We start from the raw sequence: 24,860 nt of genomic DNA, 5'->3' as shown, positions 1-24,860 counted from the left end.
GACCTATTAGACACATTGGTCCTGCGCTTGCAACTATTGCTACTTCAATGATTTTAACAGGTATCTTTGTGTATACATATTATATGAACCTACGAATTTACACTCTTATCATCGAAGGCTTTCTATTTTCATTTCTTCATCCGCAATAACTCCATTAGATTGTGACATTCAAAACCTTTTCAAATGTTCTTTATGTTTTTTTACATCATTTATGAGCTCTATCTAGTACAAATTTTGCCTTATATAATTTAAAATATAAAACAGGGGAAATGATTGATGATTGATTTAGATGTTGAATATTTGAGTTATTTACCCAAACTTTCAGTTACCTTAAAATCAACAAATGTAGCTATAGTACCTATGAATCAGCATTCCAGGACAGCATGAAAAATCCTCATGAAGGCCTGTGAAAACATCTTTTGAGTTTGAAGTAATTGATTAACAATCTTTGAGCATCTGTAACATAAGGTACAAATTGGGCAATGTCTTACCATGAAAATGTCTTTAAGTTGGGCAAAGGTATGATTCCGTTATTGAAGGTGATAATTTTTTAAAGCTTATACTTTCCTTTGTGATTGCTTCGACAGTTACCATCCTATTTATTTCATGGCCCTCAAAACTGCATCAAAAACAACCCACAGGTTATCATCATATTCAGATAGGAGATTCACCTTCACTTGATATAAGTCTCACTTATTCTAATAGTTCGGCCATTACACTGATCATTCTCGCAGAGTAGCAAAACCAGTAGTCTTATGCAAAGCAATAATTCTATTGTCCAACAAATTAATCATACCACACATATGATACACTTATTAGATGGCCGATTGCCTTTTTCCCTGTTAAGACTAGAAAATCTTCCTCTCTAACATTGATCTTTTGTATAAAATTTTGTGAAGTGCCATCTTTGAATTACTACGTTGTGCTTGTAAATTATTCCATTATACTTTAACTGCTATCACTTTGCGAGCTCATTGATTGCTAAGACATGACCATCTCGTCAAAGATCTAGTTGGTAAGGAGGGTGCAAGAGGGAGGCCAGGAGACTGAAATGAAAAGTGTAAGAGCATTGTTGGAGTATGTCGACCATAGTGCCGGGATATTGGTAGTGGGAGAGAGGCGAAGAGGCACCAAGGATAGATGTGGTTGGTTATGAAAAAATGACATATTTTTCAAAATATTTAAATATTTATTTTTTTAAAAAATATATAAAAATATTAATTATATTTTTAATAAAAATATTTATCTTATTCTATCTAAAAGTTTAAAAGTATGTTTAATTTTTTTATAATTTTTAGTCGACAAAATTAGATTTTTCCTATTCTATAATTTTTTTAAATATAAAATTTTTATTTTTATATAAAATATTTTTTTTAAATTTTAATTAAACATTATATATATATATATATATATATATATATATATATATATATATATATATAAACAGCCCAAATATATTTAATTACTACAACCGGGCTTGCGGACATTCTAATGCATTTCACATGCATCTCACGTGCATTTCACGCTCACCCGAGCGGGGGCAGGCTGCTGCCAAACCCAACTAAAAGCCGCCGCTGCCAGAAAAATCAAACGTTTCCCACTCCCCCGCCCCCTCCTTTCTCTTCCGCGCTTCCTCAGTCCGTCTTCTTTTGCCGATCGAAACCCACCGATTGTCCGTCAAGAAATCCATCAACTCTTCGATCATTCCGATTCCCCATCGTCTCCTCCTCGCCCACCCGATCCTCCCTCCATCGCTTGCGGTTCTTGGATCGCGTCTTGAACCTTGGCGTGCTCTTCCCTTCCGTTATTGCTAGGGTTTCCCTTCTCGAATCCTATTTGTAGGGTTTCTTGTTCCCCGGAGTTCTTGATCAAAAGACCATGGCAGGGTTTAGCAGCTAGTGTCTCCGGCGAAGACTTTCGAAGAAAAATGAAAGGGTTTAGGGTGTTTTGGAATTCTTTCCATCTTCTCAAACCCGAGCTTGAGTAATTTGGGGGGTGGGAGGAGGAGTTGATCGTTGGTGAAGCTTGTACGAGATTGGGAGAAGGGGGAGGGGGAGCTGAGAGTGATGGGGCATAGCTCCAAGAAGAAGAAAAGAAATAAGGGTGGCCGAGGAAGGGCTCCATCGAAGGGCCAGTCCCCTGGGGATGATCAGGATCTTCTTTCCGAGGAGCTGACTGCTTTGTAAGTTTCTATGGCGATATACCCTGCTTTGCTTAACTAATATTCTGTGATGCCCAAGAATAGTGCTTCAGGAGTTTGGTACGATATGAGTGATTATTTATGGATTTATAAACATAATTGAAGGAAAAAAACACCTATCTTGCCCCTGGAGGATCTAATCTGTGATTGAAACTAAGGTCGGAGGAACTGGTACCAGGCACCATACCAGTTTCCAGCGAGACGACTTGGTACAGCTGTGCCGGGCCTGTACCGAGAGAGGGACCGTGCAGATAGGAAAGGAGAAAGAGAGAGCGAGCGGGGTAGGGAGTGCCGGTGAAGGCCGGCCTCAGCCTTAAAATTTTTTTGTAATTTTTAAGTGAAGTCGGCAAGTCTCCGCTGGCCTCCACCGGCACTGTGCCAGTGTCCTGCCCCCTCTCTCTCTCCCTCCCCCGCTAACTCTCTCTTTTCTTCTCCTTCTTCGGCTCCGGCAATGGGTTCTGTGTCCGTTGTCAGAATCATACGGCTCTGGACGGCCAAAACCACATTGCTCGGGATGGTTCGGCCGACCCTGATTGAAACAAATGGTTAAGAATGACGCATGAAGCCAACACTATATAGATGGGATGAGGTTTGTTGCAGGCTTGCATCTATTTGTGTTGCCTTACTGGTCCTAAATAGCATTCTTGGAAGCACCTTTGTGAGGATGTCCATGGTGCTGGTGTTATTGGTATTTCACTAAAGGGAGTGAGATATAGCAGTAACATAAATATAATCCAAAAGTAACTAGATTCTTTGTGGTATATCCACAAGTTGGTTTCTAGTTTGGCTGGTGGAGGGCCTAAAAAGCATTCTTGGAAGCACCTTTGTGAGGATGTCCATGGTGCTGGCGTTATTGGTATTTCACTAAAGGGACTGAGATACAGCAGTAACATAAATATAATCCAAAACTAACTAGATTCTTGAGGATTTGTGGTGTATCCACAAGTTGGTTTCTAGTTTGGCTGGTGGAAACCGAAGCTAGAATTGATTTTCTGAACCAGGGACCAGTGTATCACATTTTACATTGCTCATGCGCTAGCACAGTGAGGTTCTCATGTTATTCATGTCATATTTGTAGAATTTAGGATCATAAATCATTTGTGATCCTATGCTCATTGCAAATTTAATATGTGGATTGCAGCAGGAATTAAGGTGCATATCTATACCATTATACATGACACATGTAGCATGCAAGGAAATTATCAGTTAAATATGCTGGTGCTTGCCTGTGTGCTGTTTGGCTTGCATTTATTGTATCAAAGAGCGATATACAGTTGTACACTGATATTTCGTGAGAACTATGGTCTTCTAGGAACAAAAATCATATGGGGTTCTAGGAGCAAAAATCATATGGGGCGAGTACTAGAGAAAAAAAATATGAGGCAAGCTTTCTATTTTGTCGTATTTTCTCTAGTGCTCATCTTAAAGTAGAAACTCAAAAGTCATAGACTCCTACTAACGAAGTCCTCAGTCCCATGTTTAAAAAAAATAAAAAAAGAAAGAAAATCAAGGTACATACTATGTGGCCAAGTAATACACACCTATCAATTTAGTCATTTAGCAAGTCAATACATACATTTAGATAAATTGATACACAATTTCAACATGGTATTAAGCAGTATACAATCACGGTCAAATAATACATACTTAGTAAATTAGTCATCTAGCAATCCAATACACGCCTCCAAGCAAATTGATACACAATTTTTAGAACGTCATATTCACAACACTATATGGCCAATGATATATATTCGTCGACTTTCTGTTATATATTGCAAACTTATTTAAGATATGCCTAGTAGTGATCCAATACACACTTTCAAGTAAATCGATAAACATTTTTCAGAACATATTTTTATCATTACACACTACATGGCCAGGTGATACACACTAAGCAAATTAATCATCTTGCAAGCCAATACACACCTCTAGATAAATCAATGCATAGTTTTTAGAATATAGTGTTTATTAGTATCCATACATAATTTTCTAGCTTTGTCTAACATAAGAATTTATGTACATATCATTTCTTAGTTTTCATGAACTCTTAGATACAAAGATCCTAGAAAAGAGAGAAGGGTTTGGAGGAGGAGAAAGGAACTCGGGAGGAAAAGGAAGACCTCACGGATGGGATAGATGGCTTGATAAGAAAGAGGATAGATTGGGAGGCTAGACGATGAAGAAAAAGTCTGCAGACGGTCTTTCTTTGTTGACAATCTCTCTTGGCATGTGTATTTTTTTATTTTTTTTAAAGTTACGAGATTGACAGGAGTCCTATTCGAATTTGACTTTTGGGTTTCCTCTTTAAGATGGGCGCTAGATAAAACATGGCAAAATAGGTGTCTTGCTCTATATGATATTATATAGTGCCGCTCCATATGATTTCTGTTCGGTCTTCTATCCTGTTTTGACATTATAAATTCATGCTCAACCCTTTTGCACATACCTTTGCAATTCAAATTGTTTAGAGTTCTTTCCAAACAAACATGAATGCCTAATAGACATATCGAACACAATAAGAAGCAAGGTTTTAAGTCCCGACGGGATTGGGGGGCGTCCTAACCGTCCTAATCTTGTTCCTATGAGAAAATAGGATTGGAACAGGGTTGGGACTTCGAAACCGATCCATGCGGGGAAAGAAGAAGAAAATGGAAAGAAAGAAAGGAAGAAAAGATTAAGCAAAGGAAAAAATGAAAGGAAAGAAGAAGAAAAAGGAAAGAAAGAATTGGAGAAGAAAAAGGAAAGAAAAGAATGGAGAAAAAGAAGGAAAGGAAGGAATGAAGGGAGAAGAAAAAGAATGAAAGGAAGGAAACAAGGAAGAAAGGAAAGAGAAAGAAGAAGAAAAAGGAAAGAAAGAAAAAAAGAAAAGGAATGGATAAAGAAAAAGAAAGAAGAAGAAAAAAGGAAGGAAAGGAATAACTAAAACTACTTTAGGTTCACATAAATCTGACCAAGTAATGAGGTATCCTGTCTTGGTGTTGTGCTAGCTTGGCATCTGCATGGCATGTTTCATGCTATTCCAGTGCTTGGTTAACACCGCATGGTATCATGCCTAGCAATGGAATGCATCTGGTGCCATGCCATTGCTGCATGCCAATGATGCACAGTTATGGTATTTGCCTTGCCATATTGACCATGCTGACCAGCAGTATAATTTATGAATGTGATGGACTGCTGCCGAAATGTGTGATTTCTTGTGCTGGAGTTAATCTGTATATCAAGTGCTAGCATTTTACCAAACTCAATATAAAATAGAAATCCAATGTACCAGTTTGTGAGGGTAATTTTACTGACAGAGAAAGAACAGGAAAAGAAACCTTCTTGATCAACATTTCATCTTGACTGCCAAATTTCAACAAGCATGGTTACTGCCTTACTGGGTTTGCAAAAATTGCTTTTATGGTTTAAGGATATGTTTTTATCCTCTAGATGGAAATCTGCTGAAGATCATATGACAATTGGGTGAATTTCTAGTCGACTTGGTGTTTTTCTCTAATAAGACTAACAGGAAAACAATATGCTGACCGGGATGCATTCCTACAAGGAGGCCCAACCAAGCCAATTTATGCAGTTGTTCAGTTCCTCTGAATTTTGGAACTAGCCTTAATTTGTCTAAAATCAATTGAGCTTTTCCTATCTGGGCTTTAAATTGATCTAATTGACTGTCCTTGCACATCAGGGGTGATGTTTATAAGCCTTTAGGCTAAGATGTCAAGCAATTGTTCTAGTCATTTCGATAATGATTATCCACATGTGCTAGCATTTCTTTTTAAGTTTTTTTTAACCTGTGGACTGAGGTGTCAAGAAATATTCCTAGCGATTTCAATAATGATTGTCTGGACATGTCAACATTTTTTTTTGGAGGGCAGTTTACTGACAGACTGCGTTACCTATGTTTTTTTTCCTATTTTAGGGCTGCAATATTTCAAGAAGACTTGAAAGTTGTCTTGAAACCTCCTTATACTGAGTTAGCTATAAATCTGAGGTACTTATGAAATGACAGTTCAATTTTGCTGTTCCTTGTAGAGTTTTAATTTGATGATTCTGAGTAAAAGATATTGTTAATTTGATTAAAAATGTAAACAGGCCTTACTCAAATGATATGGGCTTTGAAGATCTCAATATTTCGGCACTTCTATTAGTAAGGTCGAGTACTGTTGTCAGAATGTTGCTTTTCAGTGCATATTGCATTTCCTAGTATTAATTCTTGCATTGGAAATATCAGATGCTCATCTGGGTATCCTCATAAGTGTCCCAGGCTACGAATAGCACCAGAGAAGGGTTTGTCAAAGAAAGATGCTGATCGGCTCATTTCTCTGCTTCTTGATCAGGTCAGACAGAACTTTTGGTTTGTAAAAGTTGGTATCTCTTTTTTTTTTATGAACATGTTATTGAAGTTTGCTTTATCTGAACAGCATCGCATTAACTGATTTCAACCTGCTTATTCTTTAGGTCAAACCCTGTGAACTAATATTTGGCTTTGAAACTATTAATTCTTAGCATCACATTGCTGTCTTGTGCCGTACTGTATACGGACACTATAGTAGGATGGTACCGATATGGGGTTCGGTACCGAGATGGTGAACCTTGGGTTGATCCACTAGCATGAGATCTGATTGAAATGTAGGTTGATAAAGATTTCGCATGATCTTCTTCCACATGATGTGAGAAAACAAGAGTGGAAAGAGTGCATGAGAGGAAGAAGAATAGAGATTATCAGAGAGAATTGTAAGGAGAGGAGAAGATGGAAGAGATTCAATGCTCAATAGAGAAGGAAAAAACTGAAATATATCCAATATTTATCATAGAACTTATTTTTGCACTGATGCCTGCCCTCCTTTTATTGCTGAAGACACTATATGACTCTACCAAATAAGTCTCCTAAATTGACTAGGACACTTACAGAACAATTTTCAATCCCATAGCATCCCAATTCTCATGTAAAAGGGTCATTGAAAAATCTTTTCAAATCACAATCTTAATGAGTTAAATACTTTCTTAAATTTTAATGTGATCTAGATCGAAATTTGGATCTTTAAATGGCATTCCTACTCAAAGGATGGCTCAAAAGCTCGCTATAAACATAGCCCTGAAAGTATGACAATCATAGGAAAATAAAAGATATCTAACCTTATCCTAAAGATTCTAATTTGGATCTTTAAATGATATTCCTATTCAGAGTATGGCTCAAAAGCTCACTATAAACATAGCCCTGAATTTAAGTAGGGAAATCACAGGAAAACAGAAGATATCTAACCTTCTTCTAGACCCAGAAAATTTAAAATATTAGTTCAATTTGCACTTAATGACATTTTTGGACAACTTTTGGCATCTCCATCCATCAGCTGGACCATTACTGGTTTGCCTTCCCGATGTTCCTTTCTACATTCATTCTTGCCCACATGCTCTAACACCGTGAGACCTCTTTGTATGCCTTCTTTCTGTTTTTTCCTCTCTCATCTACCTTAGGACAAAATGTTTGTTGGTTTTGAAGCATTGGGAGCTATCAGATAAAAAGAAGTTCGCTAGAATTTAGTTCTATGGTCAGATTTGAGGTTTCTTTCCCCTTTCAGTTGGATCTATTTACAGGGTCATTCAAAGTTTGTTATCTGTCTAATATATTTAGGGCTTACAGTTGATCTTTGTTCTTCTTTTAGTAAGGTAGGTGTGTAGTTGGTTATCTCATTTCCAAGACAGCAAACTCTGCAGTGGGAGTTCCAAAGGAGTTGCCAAAGCATACCAACAGCCAGCCTTCATTCAACTTGCCATTTCCAAGTGGTAAAAGAGGGAAGGGTTACGTGAGTGAACCTTGTGGGTGGTAAAGATTCATGACTAGTTTTCCCCTTTAAATGCCTTTGAAGGATTGTTCTGAATTCATATAAAAATTTCTTCATGGATTCCGGGGATAACCAAAGACTAGAGACCCTTGAAAATCAGTCCAACCGAGTGAGTAGAATCTTAGAGGAACTCTCCAATTCAATGGCTGAAATGAGGAGAGATACCAATCAAAGTTTGGAGAGGTTGGAAAGGAGGATTTCAAGTGGAGAAAAAAAATACTAACAAGGAGTCTTGGCCGCATGCTAATGAGCAGGACCAAGGAAGGGATAGTGAGGAAGAATTGGCAAGTAACCACAGTGGATTTCGAGTGAGAGAAAAAAGGAGTGAAAGAATAAAAAGAGGAAGTCGAGTGGAAGGATTTGGGGTGTGTGTAGACAGATTTGGGAAAGGAGTGGAGTATGAAGAAGTTTTTAGTGTAAGGGAGTCCGAAGAAGAACCCCGGATTTCCACTAGACCGAGAGGAAGAAGAAGAGATGAGAGGGTGAGAATGCCCCAACATGGTGAGTTTGGAGAAGATGAGGGAGAGCCTAGAAGGGAGGTTAGGAAGCCAAGGATTGAATTCCCTAAGTACAGTAGGGGAGATCCTTTCGAATGGATGGATAAGGTGGAACAATTCTTCTATGTTTATGAGGTTCCACATAAGGAGAAAGTATCCCTTGCTAGTTTTCATCTTGAAGACAAAGCAAGTAAATGGTGGAGATGGTTGAGAACCATGTATGAAAAAGAAGGAAAGAGATTGGGATGGATTACATTTGTGAAGGAATTTATGATTCAATGGGGGCCTTCCCCTATTGTAAATTACCATGGGCAATTAGCAAAAATCAAGCAAGAGGGAAGAGTGAGGCCCTATGTAGAAGAATTCCGCCATTTGCAAACTTTGGTGACAGGTTGGTCGGAGGAAGCATTGATGGGCACATTCATTGATGGCTTGAAGCCTTGGCTTGCCAAGGAGATCAAGTTAAAGCAACCATCTTCCATGCAAGAGGCCATGCGGATGGCTGAAATCTTGGAGGATGGGTTTCAGTCCGAAAGAAGGATGATCAAAGAGACCATCAACCGAGAAGCCAAAGCCATTCCACCCAGAATTCCTTGGAAGGGTAAAGATGCAGTCGGCACCAACCCAAGAAACCAGCCACAGCAAGTGAAGAAACTTTCAAGAGAAGAAGTTCAAGACTTTATCAAGAAGGGCTTGTGTTTCAAGTGTGGGGAGAAATGGGGCCGAGATCACAAGTGCAAATCAGGCCAATCTTTCCTTATTGAAGTTCTGGATGCAGATTTTGGTGATGCAGAAACCAACCATTCAAGTGAACATGAAGAGGAGCCAACCAAAATCATGAAGATTATGTGAAGGCTGAAGATAGTGATGCAGAACTTTCCCTTAATGCACTAACAGGGGTGCCAAAACCCAGCACCATGAGGCTCCTAGCATGGGTCGGAAGAAATGAAGTTTCTTTGTTGGTTGATAGTGGGTCATCTCATAATTTCATCAATGCTGCAATTGTGGCCAAGTTGGGACTTCATCCTATTGACATACAGCCATTTGAAGTTAAAGTGGCAAATGATGAAAAGCTTACATGCAAAGAAGTCATACAAGAGGTGAAGATGAACGTCCAAGGGATAAGGATCAAGGCTGATTTACATGTGATTCAATTAGTTGATCTTGACATAATCCTTGGTAGTGTATGGCTTAGAAGTGTGGGGAAGGTGAACACAAACTATGAAACCATGACAATGGATTTCAAGTTGGATAGCAAGAAAGAAAAATGGACAGCAATACAAGGTCAAGAAGAACCGTAGGCTATAGATGATCCATGGCTACTTCAAGAAGAAAAGGAGTTTATATGTTCTGCCATCAGTGGGATAGAATGGAGGATTTGGGACCGAATCAAGGAAGCACTCAAGTTGGATGTTCGATCTCAAGAAATCCGAGAAAAGATAGAAGCCACTTCGGGTGGAGTTAAAAATTTCAGCATTAGGGATGATCTCATCTTCTACAAATCCAATGTTTATGTGCCGGATGTTCCAAATCTAAGAAGTGATGTTCTTTCACACTTTCATAATAGTAAGGAGGGTGGACATTCCGGATGGTTTCGTACCTATGTTCGGATAAAACATTTCATCTATTGGGAAGGATTGAAGAAGGATGTCAAAACTATGGTGGCTCAATGTGACATTTGCCAAAAGGTAAAGTATGATCCTCGATTATCAATGGGCTTACTCCAACCTTTACCTATTCTGAATCAGATTTGGGAGGACATTTCAATGGATTTCATTGAAGGGCTGCCAAGTAGCAAGGGCTATGAAGTGGTGTTGGTGGTGGTGGATAGACTCAACAAATATGCTCATTTCATCCCTGTCCAACACCCTTTTACCGCCAAGTCCATAGCCCAAACATTTGTGGAGAATATAATCAAACTACATGGAGTCCCTAGAAGCATCATATCTGATAGGGATAAGATCTTTATGAGTTTGTTTTGGAAAGAATTGTTCTCACTGCAAGGAAGTATGTTGAAAGCGGGATCATCATATCATCCCCAAACAGATGGACAAACAGAGGTAACCAATCGAATATTGGAGCAATATCTTAGATGTTTCTGTCATGAACAGCAAAACAGATAGGCTGATTATCTATCATGGCGGAGTATTGGTACAACACTTCATACCAAGGGGCAACCAAGAAAAGTCCTTTTGAATTAGTGTATGGACGAACACCTCCTACACTTACTCGGTATGAGGTTGGGACAACTAAAAATTATGAGGTAGAGAAAGAGTTGCTAGCCCGAGAGGAAGTATTGAAGAATGTCAAAAGGGAGTTGAAGAAGTCCCAAGAAAGAATGAAGAAATTCCATGATCGGAGGAGAAGAGATGGTGAGTTGCAGCCGGGGGACTATGTATACTTGAAGCTTCAACCCACACAACAAAAATCATTGAGGAAGAGGGTCAGCTACAAATTGGCAAAAAGATATTATGGCCCTTACAAAATTTTGGAACGAATTGGTAAGGTTGCATATAAATTGGAGTTACCTTACAATTCATTATTACATCCTGTCTTCCACATATCATGGTTAAAGAAAAGAGTAGGAGATCCATCTACTATTGGGGTTGATTTACCAAAATTTGATGAAGAAGGACGAATAGTCCTCCAACCTATGAAAGTCCTCCAATACCGCATTAAAAGAAAAGGGAGGAACAAGAGAAAGGTATGGCAAGTTCTCATGCAATGGAAGGAGATGCCACCCGAGGAAGCCACTTGGGAAGAATATGATGAAGTGGCTAGGAAGTATCCCAGATTCCACCTTGAGGACAAGGATGTTCTTCAAGAAGGGGGAATGGTGAGGTTCCCTCTATATCACCTCACCAAATCAGCCGAATCATTGAGGCCAAGGCGGAGCAAGAGCAAGGCTCATGTCCGCCTAGTGGCCATTTATCATTCCTTGAGGCACAACCGAGGTTCGGCCAGCCTTGGCAGGCAAAGGCTGGGCTTGTTGCAGGCACGACAGAGGCACGCCCAAAACCGTAGACCATCGGCTGGGGCGCCTCTGCAATCGAGTCAAGCATCGAGTCACAAGAGCCAAGCGCAAGGCAAACTGATTGGCCGGGAAGGCCAAGCCAAATATCCAGCCGCACGCAAGGTCTGGATGCCTTTGGTCCAGACCAATGCGCGCGTGCACCCACAGGCAACCGACAGAGGGACAGGTGCAAGCGCGGCCAAGGCAATCCCAGCACAAGCCAAGGCACGTGCAGGCCAAAGGCAGCCAATGGACGGCAACGGCCAGCGCACGCCAAGGAACAGCGGACGCGCAGACAAGGGGCAACCAACGGGCGGCAACCGTCGGCGCGCATGCCAGAAGCAACGGACGGCAACCGCTGGCGCGCGCGGGTCCTTGGCGCCCAAGGCCAACGCACGCGCGCGCCAGAAGCAATGGAAGGCAACCGCCTACACGCGTGGACCCGTGGCGCCCAAGGCCAACGCACGCGCGTGCCGTGCACAACGGAGGGCAACCGCCTGAGCGCGCGAACCGTCGGCAAGCCGGATCCATACGCGCGCGGGCGCAAACAAGCAGTAACCACCAAGCGGCCAAGCGACTAGCGCCCAGGCGCCCAGCGGCCAGACCGTCAACGCCCAAGCGATCAAAGGGTCAAGCCGCAACAGCAACCGTCTGGCCTAACAAAAAGGTCAGGCAAGGAAAGTCAAGGGCGGCCCCTGGCTTGCCCATGCCAACGCGCAGTCCACCAGACCGCGTGCGACAAGGGCGAGGCCAGTGCGCTAGGCCCTAACCACAAGACCAGCCATCTGCAGAGGCAGTGCCAACAGCCAAAACCAACCAACCAAAGGCCTCTGCAGTAGCCAGAGCTTGGCCAACATCAAGGAACTGCCGACAACCACAACTGCAGGCTAATGCCATCAACAGCAAGAAACTGCAAGCAACCACCGCCAAGATAAGCAAGTAACCAGGCCAATGTCAACAACCAAATGGCAACCGAATCAAGACAGCAAACTCTGCAGTGGGAGTTCCAAAGGAGTTGCCAAAGCATACCAACAGCCAGCCAAAAGGAAGCCAATGCATGTCAATGTAAGGGGGCTACAAATAGACCCGAATTGAGTGGGGGGAGGGACTTTTGGACATTGTATTTTAGCCACTTGTAAAGTGCATTCGACCATCAGGCTTGGGTAGGCATATTGCCTAATTCGGTCCTAAGGGACTTGGGCCGAGGCAGGGTACATCAACCCCCCTTGGATTTGGGTAAGGCAGGGATCATCTTCCCTCCTTAGATTATTGTATTTCCTTTTCACCATTGAATCAAAGTTGCCTTTGATGCCTCTGCATTCTCATATGAGTTGTCTTCATTGGCTACCAAAGCTTTAGGTTCCGAAGAGGAGTGCAAGACTCCATTCTTAGCCTAGAATACTTGAACTTTGGAGGAGCAAAGTGCCGATTTTCCCTTTGGCTGGCGTTATCTATATTCGGTCAAGGCGGCACACCTTGATTAGGCCAACGCCAAGAAACAAGGAGGGACTCTTTGGTGTGGGAAGTGAGTGACCGACACTTGGTCCCCACCACAAGGTTCGCCGTCTTGGTACCGGACTCCGTACCGATGCCACATAAGCACAGTGTCGGTACGGTACGAAATTTTTTTGGCGTACCGAGTGTTGGTACGCCATCTGTACTGGGTACTGGTATCGAACTGGTATGGTACGATACGCCCCGTACTGCCTGGTTCGGGCCAGTACGACATACCATGATGAGGAGTCTGACTGGCGCGCGTCAGGCTCTACAATGTCTTCATCATCAAGGGCAACACCAAGACGAGGGCTTCTCTAATTGAGGCCGAGGTGCTCCCCGCCTTCCAATCCAGCATTCCCGCTCGAGGGTCTCATCCGAGCTGCCGAAGCCACCGACGAGCTCCTCCGACGGCTCAACATCTTCGAGTCTGTTTCCATTACTCTCGATGTTGGGAGGAAGGGGGAGGAGAGCTTGGGGAGGTGGTTAAGGAGGAGGGACTTGGCGCTGGGGTCATCGAAGAGAAAGCAGAGGAGGCCGGTGGGGGAGAAACCATGGGGGAGGAGGGGGAAGAGGGATGGTCGGAAGCAAGCAGGGGTGGCGGGATCGAGGAGGAGGAGGGCGGCGAGGGGAGGTGGGGGCCAACGTCGGAGGGGGAGTAGAGGAGTGGGGACCGGACAAGAAAGAAAAGTTGAATGAGTCCAGACTCGACCCGCATCCAAATAGGATCTGAATTTTTTGGGTTGGGACCGGGTTATATATGGATCTGACCTGACCCGAATGACCTTGTTGGGTCAAAACTTGTAGCCGTAGACTCGGCCCTACTCGACTCAACCCGATCTTCTATTGGGTTGGGTTTTGGTCCAAAATTAGGACATGAACAAAGAACCAGATTGGGTCGGGGTCACTCATGACCTAGTCCGACCCGACCCATTTGCACCCTTACCAACACTACACCAGCCTCCACCACACTACTATGGCTATTGTCATCGCCTCCGCTATATCATTGGTTCGCTAGCCACCATTGTCGCCACCGTCACAATATGACCACCACTCTAGCCACCAACACCACCGACTTCTTTATTGCCTCCACCACCAGTAGCACCACCTCCACCACCATCGGCATATTTATATTTTTTTAAAATAATAATTATTACCAAACATGTTTATATTTATAAAAATTTAGAAAAAACAAAAATGATAATTCTATTTTTCTGTTTATGAAAATAGAAAAATGAAAGTGATGCCAAATGACGCCGTAGCAAGCTTGTTGTTGGAATTTATGGAGTTAGAATGGAGTGGCAAATTTTGTTTTTTTCACAACCACATACTAAAATCTTATCCTTAATTTTTCCCAAAACTTTCTAACTAAAATGATAATTGAATTAATAACTAGTATATAACTTTGGTAAATTACCAGACACAACACTCGTTTTGTTAGACATGCTATATATTGGCTAATGTTGTTGGAATTAGATTTGTGTATATATGGCCTTTTATTCTTCGTTCATCTATTGCGTATTTGACTCGCATTTCAATTTTTATATTTCTTATATATTCTAAAAAATTCTGAATAAATGAAAAAAAATTGGATTTGTGATTAAGACTTGGAACCAATCTTAACAACATTGTAGCAAGTAAGGAATGTTGGCTTGCTTTAGAAATGAGCTGGAGTCCAAGAATAACTCAAATTATGATCAATTGTTCAGTCTAAGGGAATGTATGTGTTACATAAAATGGCTATTGTCTCTCTCCATAGTTTGCTGTAATAAGCCGTGCAAGTACCTGGAGCTAGCAAGTGATAATTAGAATAAGGTTGATACATGAAAGGTACAATCATGCATTTTGTCCCTTTTAGTCTTTTCAATAGTAGTACTTTGAATCTTGGTTTAATCCACGATGCAACACATTTAGAGAAATGGCCAGACAGGAAGGAAAAATAGATTGATATTTCCTTTAATAAAACAAATAATTTGCATATAGAATGGCTGTTTGTTAAGTCCAAATACAAACATAAAAAAAAATACCAGCCTATACTGCAGCCTATTACATTGATATGCTGCACTCTAAGTTTTAGTTAGCTGTATCGAGTTGTATTGTTTTCGTACACAAAACAACACTTTATATCTTATCCTATACTTCTTGCTCCTTCCGGCATCTTTTGGAACAAGGATAATAAAAATGGAAATAAAGAAAATTATCACAGGTGACATAACTTTGCTATGCAACCCAGACCCTCAAGACTAGCCTAAAGTACCCGCATCCGATCCATAAACATGGACATTGGTATGCCACTTGGACATGTCTCTACGAAAGAAATTCTTAGATATTGAGAGGATCTGATGCTTGGACATGTACCTGCACCTGACATGTGCCCAAGTCCATGTAATATAGTGACCATGGCAGGTGCTTATGAGAGATTCTTTTTGGTTATCAAAATCTTATGTCAAGATGGAATTGTCTGAGGTATCATTTTGTTGGTTTCTTGGAATCAGTTGAAGACCTGGAATAAACTGCCTTTTTCTTTTTTGAAATGGAAATTGTGGTTGGCATGTTACAAGAATAATGGCTAAGTTTAGATGGTTTTAGCACATGAATAGACTCCAGTTCCAGTTGACAGGCAGACTTAATGATCAATTTGTCATGGATGGTATACATTGAATATTTAAATTAATTATTGGCATTTTTTTAAATATTCAAGACATGTTAAAAAATCAAAATATATGGCTATAAAATACAAAAATAATGAAAACAGAAATTGATCCCTATAATTTTCATCACTATAATAGGAAACAATCTTGTACTTTCCATTGTCTGTATTGATCTTGCATGGTAAAACAACGAGCATGCAAAATAGAACAAGGGCTGGAGATGGAACATGCCTGAGACAGTTAAGATAAGCTTATCAACCATAATGCTAGAATCATCACACAATCTCTTCACCATTCGCTGGTTCAAACAACAAAGGGATGAGTTGGGCCACATCTAGGGTCTTTGCTGATGCTAGGTTGGTGAGGGGTAGAGAGGGTATGGCATGGTCAGGCATGTGAAAAAGGGTTAGGGTCATAGAGGAGAGAGAATTTTGATGGGCACTTACCAAAACTAGCACAAAATTGGGCCTCAGAACCTGGCACAAGGCTATTCCATGGTCCACACAGAATAGCTATGCTAGAAAAAATGGGTAAGAGGATATGTCTGGTTTGCAAAGAGTGTTTGCCTGGATTAAGACCCTATTCCAGGTCTTATTGTCCTCTGATACTGGTCCCTAGGATCTATCTGAAGGGTTATACATGTAAACATTCTACTCGAGCAAATTAGAATTCTTACCTGAGAAAATTGCGCCAAAAATGCTCAGGGATAGGAAACGTTATTAAATTCCTGAATGGTTAGTTTATATTGCTGAATATTCAATGGTCTGATGCATTTAACTGTTTATGTTAGAAACTGACTGGCTTGGTTGTTGAAGTTGCGATCTTAAATTGGAACTTCTAAGCGATTAGCAAATAAATAGGGCATGTCGCACCTTATTAGTATCTTCCATAATACAGACATTTCAAAGATGATCATAAATCTTCTGCATTCCTTTACATAAGCCTTTTCTTTTCCATGTTTATCTTGATTTACTGTAATAAATGGTAATTGTGTAGAGTTCTATCTTCTATGAATCAACTGGATTGATAAGCATCACTGATCAGTGTCTCTTAAGCAATTGGATTGATAAACATCAATGCATGTTCATTTCATCTTTATATCTTAGAAGCCTTGTTCATTCACTGATGTTTTTCAATCAGGCAAATATCTATGCCAGAGAAGGACGTATAATGATTTTCAATCTGGTGGAGGCTGCTCGGGAGTTTCTATCCGAAGTTGTTCCTGTGGAACAACCACTTAAATCTGTAAGTCAACTTCTTATATGCTCCTAAATTCTAATATAACATGCGATGTAGCTATACTTTCTGCTCCCGATTTTCCATTGGTAGAGATTTACTGACTGCAACTTTAGCCATGCTTTTGAATGCAAATTACTTTGGGAATCATTACTTTTTATTTCTCTTCCAGTTGATTTCATACATACATCTCTTTGACTAGCCTTGCATAAAGTAAAAACACATTGATTCTGTTTTAAATTACCTCACTGTATTACTTGTCCTTCATAGTCTTGTGGCAGATTTTGTAGGCTGGGTCTATTTATTTTGTAGTTACATGGGTGACCTACAGAAAATACATGAGATTATGCTGTGTATATGTACACAGAGAGACATACACACACAATTGTAGGCTACAACACACATTTGTGCCTTTATGCATATGCTGGCGCGCCCATGCATATGTCAGGACATTGGTTATTTTATTCTTCTAATAAATCTGTTGGATATTTCAACTGGACATGCATGGAATGCTTTTTCCTGAATATATTTGTTCTTCATTAGAAATCGGAAACAACCCACTTAAATCAGACGGGCTTAAAAAATGTAGAACTTCTATTTAAAAATTGAGACCCAAACTATAACACTTTAGGCTTTTTATACGGAGATCCATGGCTGGATAATGTGATTTCATAATTCCTTTAGTTTAAAAGAATATTTGATATGAACCAATTTTTATAATACCTATCTATACCAGTTCCTATTGCTTAGATACATAATGATACTCGCAGTTACACAACAAAATGGGTACAAAACAATATGGGCTGACATGAACAATACAGATTTGAGCACTCACATGGTTTGCTGATAACCTGCTGACACACTTTGTATCATAGATATGGTATGGAACTGTTGAGCATTTAAACCTGAAGCTGTCTCCTGTTCTTCTCATATTTTTGTATCTAAATCTTTCTAATATGTCCTAGTTCTTCTTTTTTTCTTTCCTAAGTGGAATCTCCATATTGTACTTTGTATTATCTTGATCTTATGTTATCATCTTCTCTTATATTTTGTCATGAACTTAGATTTATCTTTTTCCATGAAACCTTGATTTGTTTTTTAGCTATGAATTGGTCCAACAATGTTCTTGTTGTTATTTGGATGGGGAGATTGTTTGGATTTTGATATTCTATTATTGCTAACATCAAGTTTTTCATGGCAGGGTACTTGCTTGGGTGCAAACAGAAAAGATGAATCGGCTCCTAAGAATGCAGCAGTTCAACTTGATGTGTGCTATCATTCTGAAGAACCTTTCGTTTATAGTTCCATAGATCTGTATAGTGACTTATGTCGTGACAATGCAACTTGGGGCAGTCATGATACAAAAGTAGCAAATGAGAACTCTAGTAAAATTTTTAGAGCACAAACTGGCTTAATTAAGAAGGGCAAAAATAAAAACATCTTGTTACAGTCCCATACTTTGGCCAACCTTGAAAGTGTCAGTACAGATCGTAGTATCTTTAAGAACATGACACCGGAAGCATTGCATTCTACGAAACATGGTGCTACCCCACAAGTTGTTACAAAGTTAAACTTTGTTGCAGAGGAAACTGAAACTGACAGCAAGGGTTCATCCCCAAAGGCCTATGATCAACAATCAGTGCTAGATTCTTCAGAGAAGGGTTCTGACAGCACACAACATGAGGTAATCAATAATGTTCATGTTTATATTCTTTTAATTTTTCCCCCCTGCATGGGTTGAGAATTAATTATTCATGCTTGATCTTGCATTAGCATCGCAGGCCAGATGGCAGGCAATAGGTGATAATGGGCTAAGCCTCCATTACTAAAACCCTGGCCTGAGCTCAGCCTGCCCATGCTTCACCAAATGTGCTCAGCCCAAACCTTGCCAATATGTTGTATATGCTAGCCCAATTATTCTTTTGACTTATTGTAGGCTATTGCAGCATACAATGTATTTTTTGGTCTGGGGCATGCTGGCTTAAGTTGATAACTACTGGTCCGAGCCTGGTGCAAATATTAGATTTAGTCTGACCCAACATCTGAAGCCCAAGCTCAGATTCACTGAAATTGGCCTAACTTAATATGCGGGCTGGGTTGAATAGGTTGTGGCTGGAGAACTTTGCACACCCTGTGTTTTTGGATTTTTGACAAGATGATGCCTGACACTTGGATGCTTGGAACACTTCATGACACTCCTTGAGACTTTGTGACAGCAAATGATGATGCCATTATCCTTATATGTCTATTTTTGGCACTTTTAGTTGAAAAATGTTGGCCTCACATAACAGTTAGCATATGTTTTATCAATTTTATGAACTTTGGAAGCAAAAATGCAGCTATTAAATGTAAATACATCAATACATATGGATAAAAAAGGCTCAAAGTTCTTGGTCTGGGAAGATGCATTGTGAGGTGCTCCATTTTCTCAGAACAAATCAGAATTTTACGACAAAACTATACCTGCTACTTATTTATTATTGTGTATGAATGCACCGTTTGTCGAACCAAAGAGTGAGACGCGATCATGATAGCACTAGAATCTTGTCCAAAAGTTTTACCACATGTTCATGTAAATAATAGGGACAGAAAAATGAAAACAATAAAAAACAATAATATATTCCAATAAATCTAATCGGTATTTGCCAAATCTCGGATAAAATCCTCATATTCCTTATTAATCTTCGTGGATGGATTACATTTATGACCTTTTTCCTTGTTTCCTGTCCATTATTAATGAAAAAATATCTCTTATTTTTCATCCCCATTTCCATAATAATGAATACAGTTATTAGCATTTCAAATGGGCATAGATACAACATCTATAGGATAACTTCCATGTTGAGAGTTATTTGCGGTTTTCATACGATATCTGCGAGTTCTCTGGATTTGTAATCCCATACACAAATCAATTAGGAACATCAGGTTAGCTCTAAGCTATGCCTATGTAACTATATATGATGCCAACGTGTTCTTGTCTCTGATTTTTATGTTCTCATGTCAGATTCTTATGTCAGATTCTTTTGGAGACATGGACACTTGGCTCATGTCTCAGGCTTCCAAGTATTATTGGTGGGCTGCCGTGCCCGATGTGCATCCCTACCACTCGCGTTCTTGTTCATTTTTTTTACATGTTAATTGGGGAATTTTTCCCCTAATTGCCCTCTTGTTATGGTAGATTATATTCTACATCTAGATTCCTGAACTGCACCTCATTGGTATCCTTTTGGTCACAAATATCTGCCTCTAACCTTGTCTTCCCAATGTTTGTACATTGACGGTGCTTATATTCTCAAATATATTTCATTTTGGATGCGAGTTTCCAAATCCATAAATTGATATTTATGTTCTAAATAACTCTTAACTGATTCTGCAGTCTGAAAACACAGTGAACTGCATATTTTTCATGATAAATTAGTTGTATCTTTTTGTATTCTGTATTATGCAGGTCCACATGCTTTCCCCCAATCTTTAGGTTTTTTGAGCATTTATTTAGACATTAATTTTTTTAAAGAAGGAAGTTATTGCATTGGTAATCATCACCGCTAATTGAACTGATGTGGCAAAAAGTTGAGAACCTGTTTTTGTGATTGGGTCTGCAGATATGCTAGATCTGGAGTATTTAGCCTCTTTGGTTTGTTTAATGTCTTATTTGCTGGTCTTCTGTCTTAGTCTGTACCAGGTCATTTTAGAAAAGGGTATCTTAATGCATGAGGGCTCCTGCCACTGTGGGGTTTGGGGAAGGTCAGATGTATGCAAGCTTACTTTTGCTTGCGGAGAGGCTATTTCCATATTTTGAACCTGTGACACCTATGTTACGATGGAGAAACCTACCCATGTTCCTTCTATACGAGGTCATTCTAGGGCCTTGATATTTCGGATGTGCTTCAATTATTATGTGCTAATTGAAATAATCAAAAGCAGGGAATATCTGCCATTTTTCTCTAACTCCTTCCTTCAAGAATGAGAATCTCCTAATGCCTAAGATAGAGGGAGCAATCTACCATTTTCTTCTTTCTTTCTCCTGCTTTCCTCCTCCTTTTTGCTCTTTTCTTCTTCCTTCTTCCATCTTTTTCTCTCATGAGTTATTGGTCCTTCGGATAAATCACATCTGATCAGATTTGACCTGTTTTAGCTTGAGCACATTTTATCAGATCTGGACGTGGTATCAAGTGTCTCAGATATCTGCTGTGTGCATTATACGACGTAAGAGCAAATGTTGCTGTTGTGATAGCTAGGGAATCAACAATATGGCAATATGAGAATCCTGTGGCTATGAGTCTAACATATTCATTTGCATGAGGTATACTGGTTTTTTCCTTTTCATATTATTTCGTAAAATCCCTTTGCACTGTTCTATAATTAGCATGAGGTATCTGGTATTTTACAGCCTGACTGTAAGATAAGTTGTTTCACCGGAAAGTGGTCAACAAGAGCACTTAGATTGCTAATTAGAACTGTTAGATTTGATGGTGAAAACTATAAAAAATTAAGCTGCATTGCAGGTACAATAAAGGAACCAAAGAATGATGATCTGAATTCTGTTGACTTGGAAGTGATTATTTGCCAATTCAGGAAATGTCGTTTATCCTTTTTTTCTTACCTATATCTTGCAATATTACTTTTGCCCATGGACCCTTGTTCCTATTACTAAATAGAACCTATGCAGGAGCAGCATGTTTTGTGCTCTGTGTATGTATGCAGGTAGGTTGGTTGGTACATAGTATGCGGGTACATAGGTACGTAGGTATGTATATACATGCATTGATGCATAGATACAGATTTGTGCACCCATGTCCTTGCAAGTATTGAAGGAAACCCAATTAAGTTTGCCTGGGCAGATTAAGGTTTGTTTGCAAGCTTCTGCATCTGATAGATACAAGGCCTGATTTGCACATATTCTTCTCGGTTTCTTTTGTTAACACTTTCATAGGCATCCTGTGTTAACTTAGTAGTGACCTAGCAGGAGGCGCTTGCACATTACATTGAAGAAAGATCTATCGCTGGGTATTGTGCATGTGTTGTTGGAAATTGGTTGACATGAAAAATTGTAGTTAATTTGTTTTGGTGATATCTAGTATTGAAGCTGAGTATGTTATGCTGCACCACCATATTTGAGTGGTTATTCTGTCTATCGGTCCAGCAAATTCATCTAGGTTATGCTCATTTATCCTTTTCTTATCATTATTTTGTTATTATTTTTATGAACCTTCCATGGCGTTGCCTAGGATAAGAATGGACCAACTATTAAATCTTGGATGGAAATTTCTTTTACCTATTTCTTTAGGTAATCTATTATTGACAACTTCTTCCCAACTTGTTTCACTATAAATAAGAAAATACGATAACGATATTCCAGATTCATAACCTCTTTCAAACAAGAGAAAGAAACATAAATTTATTCCTGGATATTTACAATATGTTCTCTATGGTGACCGGGTTCATGAATTATAGTCAACAAACAATACGAGCTGCAAGGTATATTGGTCGTTTCCTTACTTGAGTTGGGCAGGTAGGTGGCGATTTTACAAAATTGACAACCACATCAAATAATAAAGAGAATGCATGGAGAAACTTTAGCTGTCACCTCATTAACACTGATAAAAACAAGTTGCATTATGATTCAATCGACTAAAATAACCTCATCACTGCCTAGCACTAACGAGTCAATCAAGAAAGCTGTTGAAGGTCCCTGTTGTTTTTTCTGCAGAAGTGCCATTGGCATTGCACAAAGCTGTTTCAAATAGTACACGGTCAGAAAAGTTGGAAATGAACATGTGTTCGCATGATATTTTGTCCAGCGAGTGTTTATAAAATTATATAGAAAAAGGAAATGGCTTATAATATTTTTTGGGTAATGGTATTGATTTGTATACTGTGACCTTATATTACCTTTTTTGTCCTGTCAGGCCGCTGACCTTGTTGACCAAATAAGGAAGGTTGATGGTTGTAATTCAGAAGGCGAATCGCCGACCTCATTGAGTTTTGTTTCAACCAAAGATGATATTGAATCTCAGAGCAAGAAAAAAGAACTTCTTTTGGTATTTGCTTATGCTTACAATATGCTTGTATCTTATATTTCTTCAGCGTTAACTAAGTTGTTCACATCTCATGTTAGGTTCACTTGCTTCAATTGGTTTGTTCTTCTAAAAGATCACCGGCTACTGCTTTGCCAGAAATATCATCAGAGTTGTACAATTTAGGGGTATATATTATATTTATATCAGTCATTTTTATTATTTATTTTCAACTTCTTCATGAAACCCTTTTTTTTGGTCTCGCTTTAATTTTGAAATGGAGCAGGTGCTTTCAGAATGGGCCAGAGATTTGGTTGCTGTACCACCATTAGTCTTTGCCAAAGCTTTTGATCGTGCTTTTGAACAGCACATGGTTAGTTTATCCTTTGAACTTGTGTTCTCTTTGTCCCTGCTGGATTTTAAAGTGGAAGATCACTGTGGTGACTATTCTTTTCTCTTTTGAATGCCACTATAGACTTCTTCACAATTCTCTCAGTTTTGGAAACCGGATATTAGTTGTAGTGGAGATAATGCCTCATCTAGACCAAATTCTCGTTATTTGAATGACTTTGAAGAAGTCTGTTCACTTGGTAAGGAGCTCCACTTTTGATGTTTATTTTTTCCCATCACACCCTTAATTAAATTAGAACTTTTTCCCTTGCATGTTTTGCATTCTTAATTTTTGAATATCTCATAGAAATAACAGCTTGCTGAACAAAGACATTTGAGATATACAGGCATTTGAACAACACTATGAAGAATCATGGTGGGCATCTTGTGAGATGGTTATTTGACTTATTATATTAATACTACTTATCCAACACCTGCTCCCTAAGTTTCATGGTGCGTCATGTCCAAATATTTTCTCTTCTGAAATCTTGAAGTACCCGACACGAGAAAGATTCTTCTCCATTAGTAATTTTCACCATTAAACATGCTCTCAATGATCGTCATTGTAGCACCTTCAGCATCCAACTCTACCATATTGCCATCAGATTTTGATATTTAGATCTTGCTCTTGGAATGTTTCCCGGTTTAAGAATTTGTTAAAGGTTCTTTTTGATAGCTTGAGGAGACCTTCGTCTAATGCATGATTCTCTGATGGTCATCACAGTGTATTGAGTAGCTGAAACTTTCAAACAATAAGTAGCTGTAGATGACACTTTTCTCTAGTCTATCATCAGCATTACCATCGGTTAAAACTTAAAAACTGCATGCTAGGATCTTTTCTATCTCACCTATATGAGCAGCTTGTGGCCGGTCAAGCTTATTCTAGAGATGCATATTATCACCAGTGACGACAAACAATTCTCATGTTGGTCTATTTTTTCCTTATGAATACCATCACCTTAACCATCAACCAATATCTCAACTTTTTGTGTCGACCGAATCTTATTCATCAAATTATTCCTAGCAAGAGTTACAACCAAGGTTTAAAATCTTGATATTAGTACCTGTTATGCACCATACCAATGCTTGGTATGGTAATTGGTGCTGGCATAGCAGCCAGCACCTTTCATTTCCCCTTTGATAATACTGGTAAGAAGGGTGTCTTGAGTATCGGCGTTCATCAATCCAGTTCGTTATGGTTGTTAAGGACTGGTACTTAATCCCTGGTTACAGCTATTTGGTCATTGCATGTTTTCTAAATCCTTTTATGATGTTTGATCATGTTATCTTAGGTATTCCTCTTTTTATTTGGCCATTTAAAGCAAATTTAACCCCTTATTGGAGCCTCATTACATTTTTGTCAACATGCAATGGCACTCTGCCACTCTGCCTTCAACTCTTACACTATCCCTATCACACTTGTTCTTGATGCTATGCCTTGTAATGTTATTCCCATTCTTTCCTACACTCATATTTTTGGACCTTCTTTATTGCAAATTATCTTAATTCTAAAATATACTGGGCC

The 24,860-nt window shown here is 39.5% G+C and overlaps 1 protein-coding gene across 12 annotated transcripts in view; it reads left to right on the top strand.

Annotated features, from left to right (window-relative positions):
- Positions 1–1,575: 1,575 nt before the first annotated feature.
- Positions 1,576–24,860, top strand: part of LOC103708605 (eIF-2-alpha kinase GCN2) — a 74,269-nt gene continuing 50,984 nt past the window's right edge. For 4 of the 12 annotated variants that reach the window (XM_039130851.1, XM_039130858.1, XM_039130848.1 and 1 more), the window contains exons 1-10: positions 1,580–2,182; positions 6,114–6,185; positions 6,287–6,346; positions 6,426–6,531; positions 16,833–16,937; positions 18,130–18,612; positions 22,838–22,969; positions 23,047–23,133; positions 23,232–23,318; positions 23,421–23,535. In XM_039130851.1, the coding sequence (XP_038986779.1) occupies positions 2,067–2,182; positions 6,114–6,185; positions 6,287–6,346; positions 6,426–6,531; positions 16,833–16,937; positions 18,130–18,612; positions 22,838–22,969; positions 23,047–23,133; positions 23,232–23,318; positions 23,421–23,535 (1,363 nt within the window). In that variant the 5' untranslated portion in view covers positions 1,580–2,066. Of the gene's footprint in view, positions 2,183–6,113; positions 6,186–6,286; positions 6,347–6,425; positions 6,532–16,832; positions 16,938–18,129; positions 18,613–22,837; positions 22,970–23,046; positions 23,134–23,231; positions 23,319–23,420; positions 23,536–24,860 lie in introns of all 12 variants that reach the window. The other 8 variants (XM_039130850.1, XM_039130856.1, XM_039130853.1 and 5 more) reach the window with 6 other exon arrangements.

Source organism: Phoenix dactylifera, chromosome 10 (assembly GCF_009389715.1).
Source record: "Phoenix dactylifera cultivar Barhee BC4 chromosome 10, palm_55x_up_171113_PBpolish2nd_filt_p, whole genome shotgun sequence".
Classification (NCBI taxonomy): domain Eukaryota; kingdom Viridiplantae; phylum Streptophyta; class Magnoliopsida; order Arecales; family Arecaceae; genus Phoenix; species Phoenix dactylifera.
The sequence above is the reverse complement of the archived record's forward strand: the minus strand, read 5'-3'. Positions and strand labels throughout refer to the sequence as shown.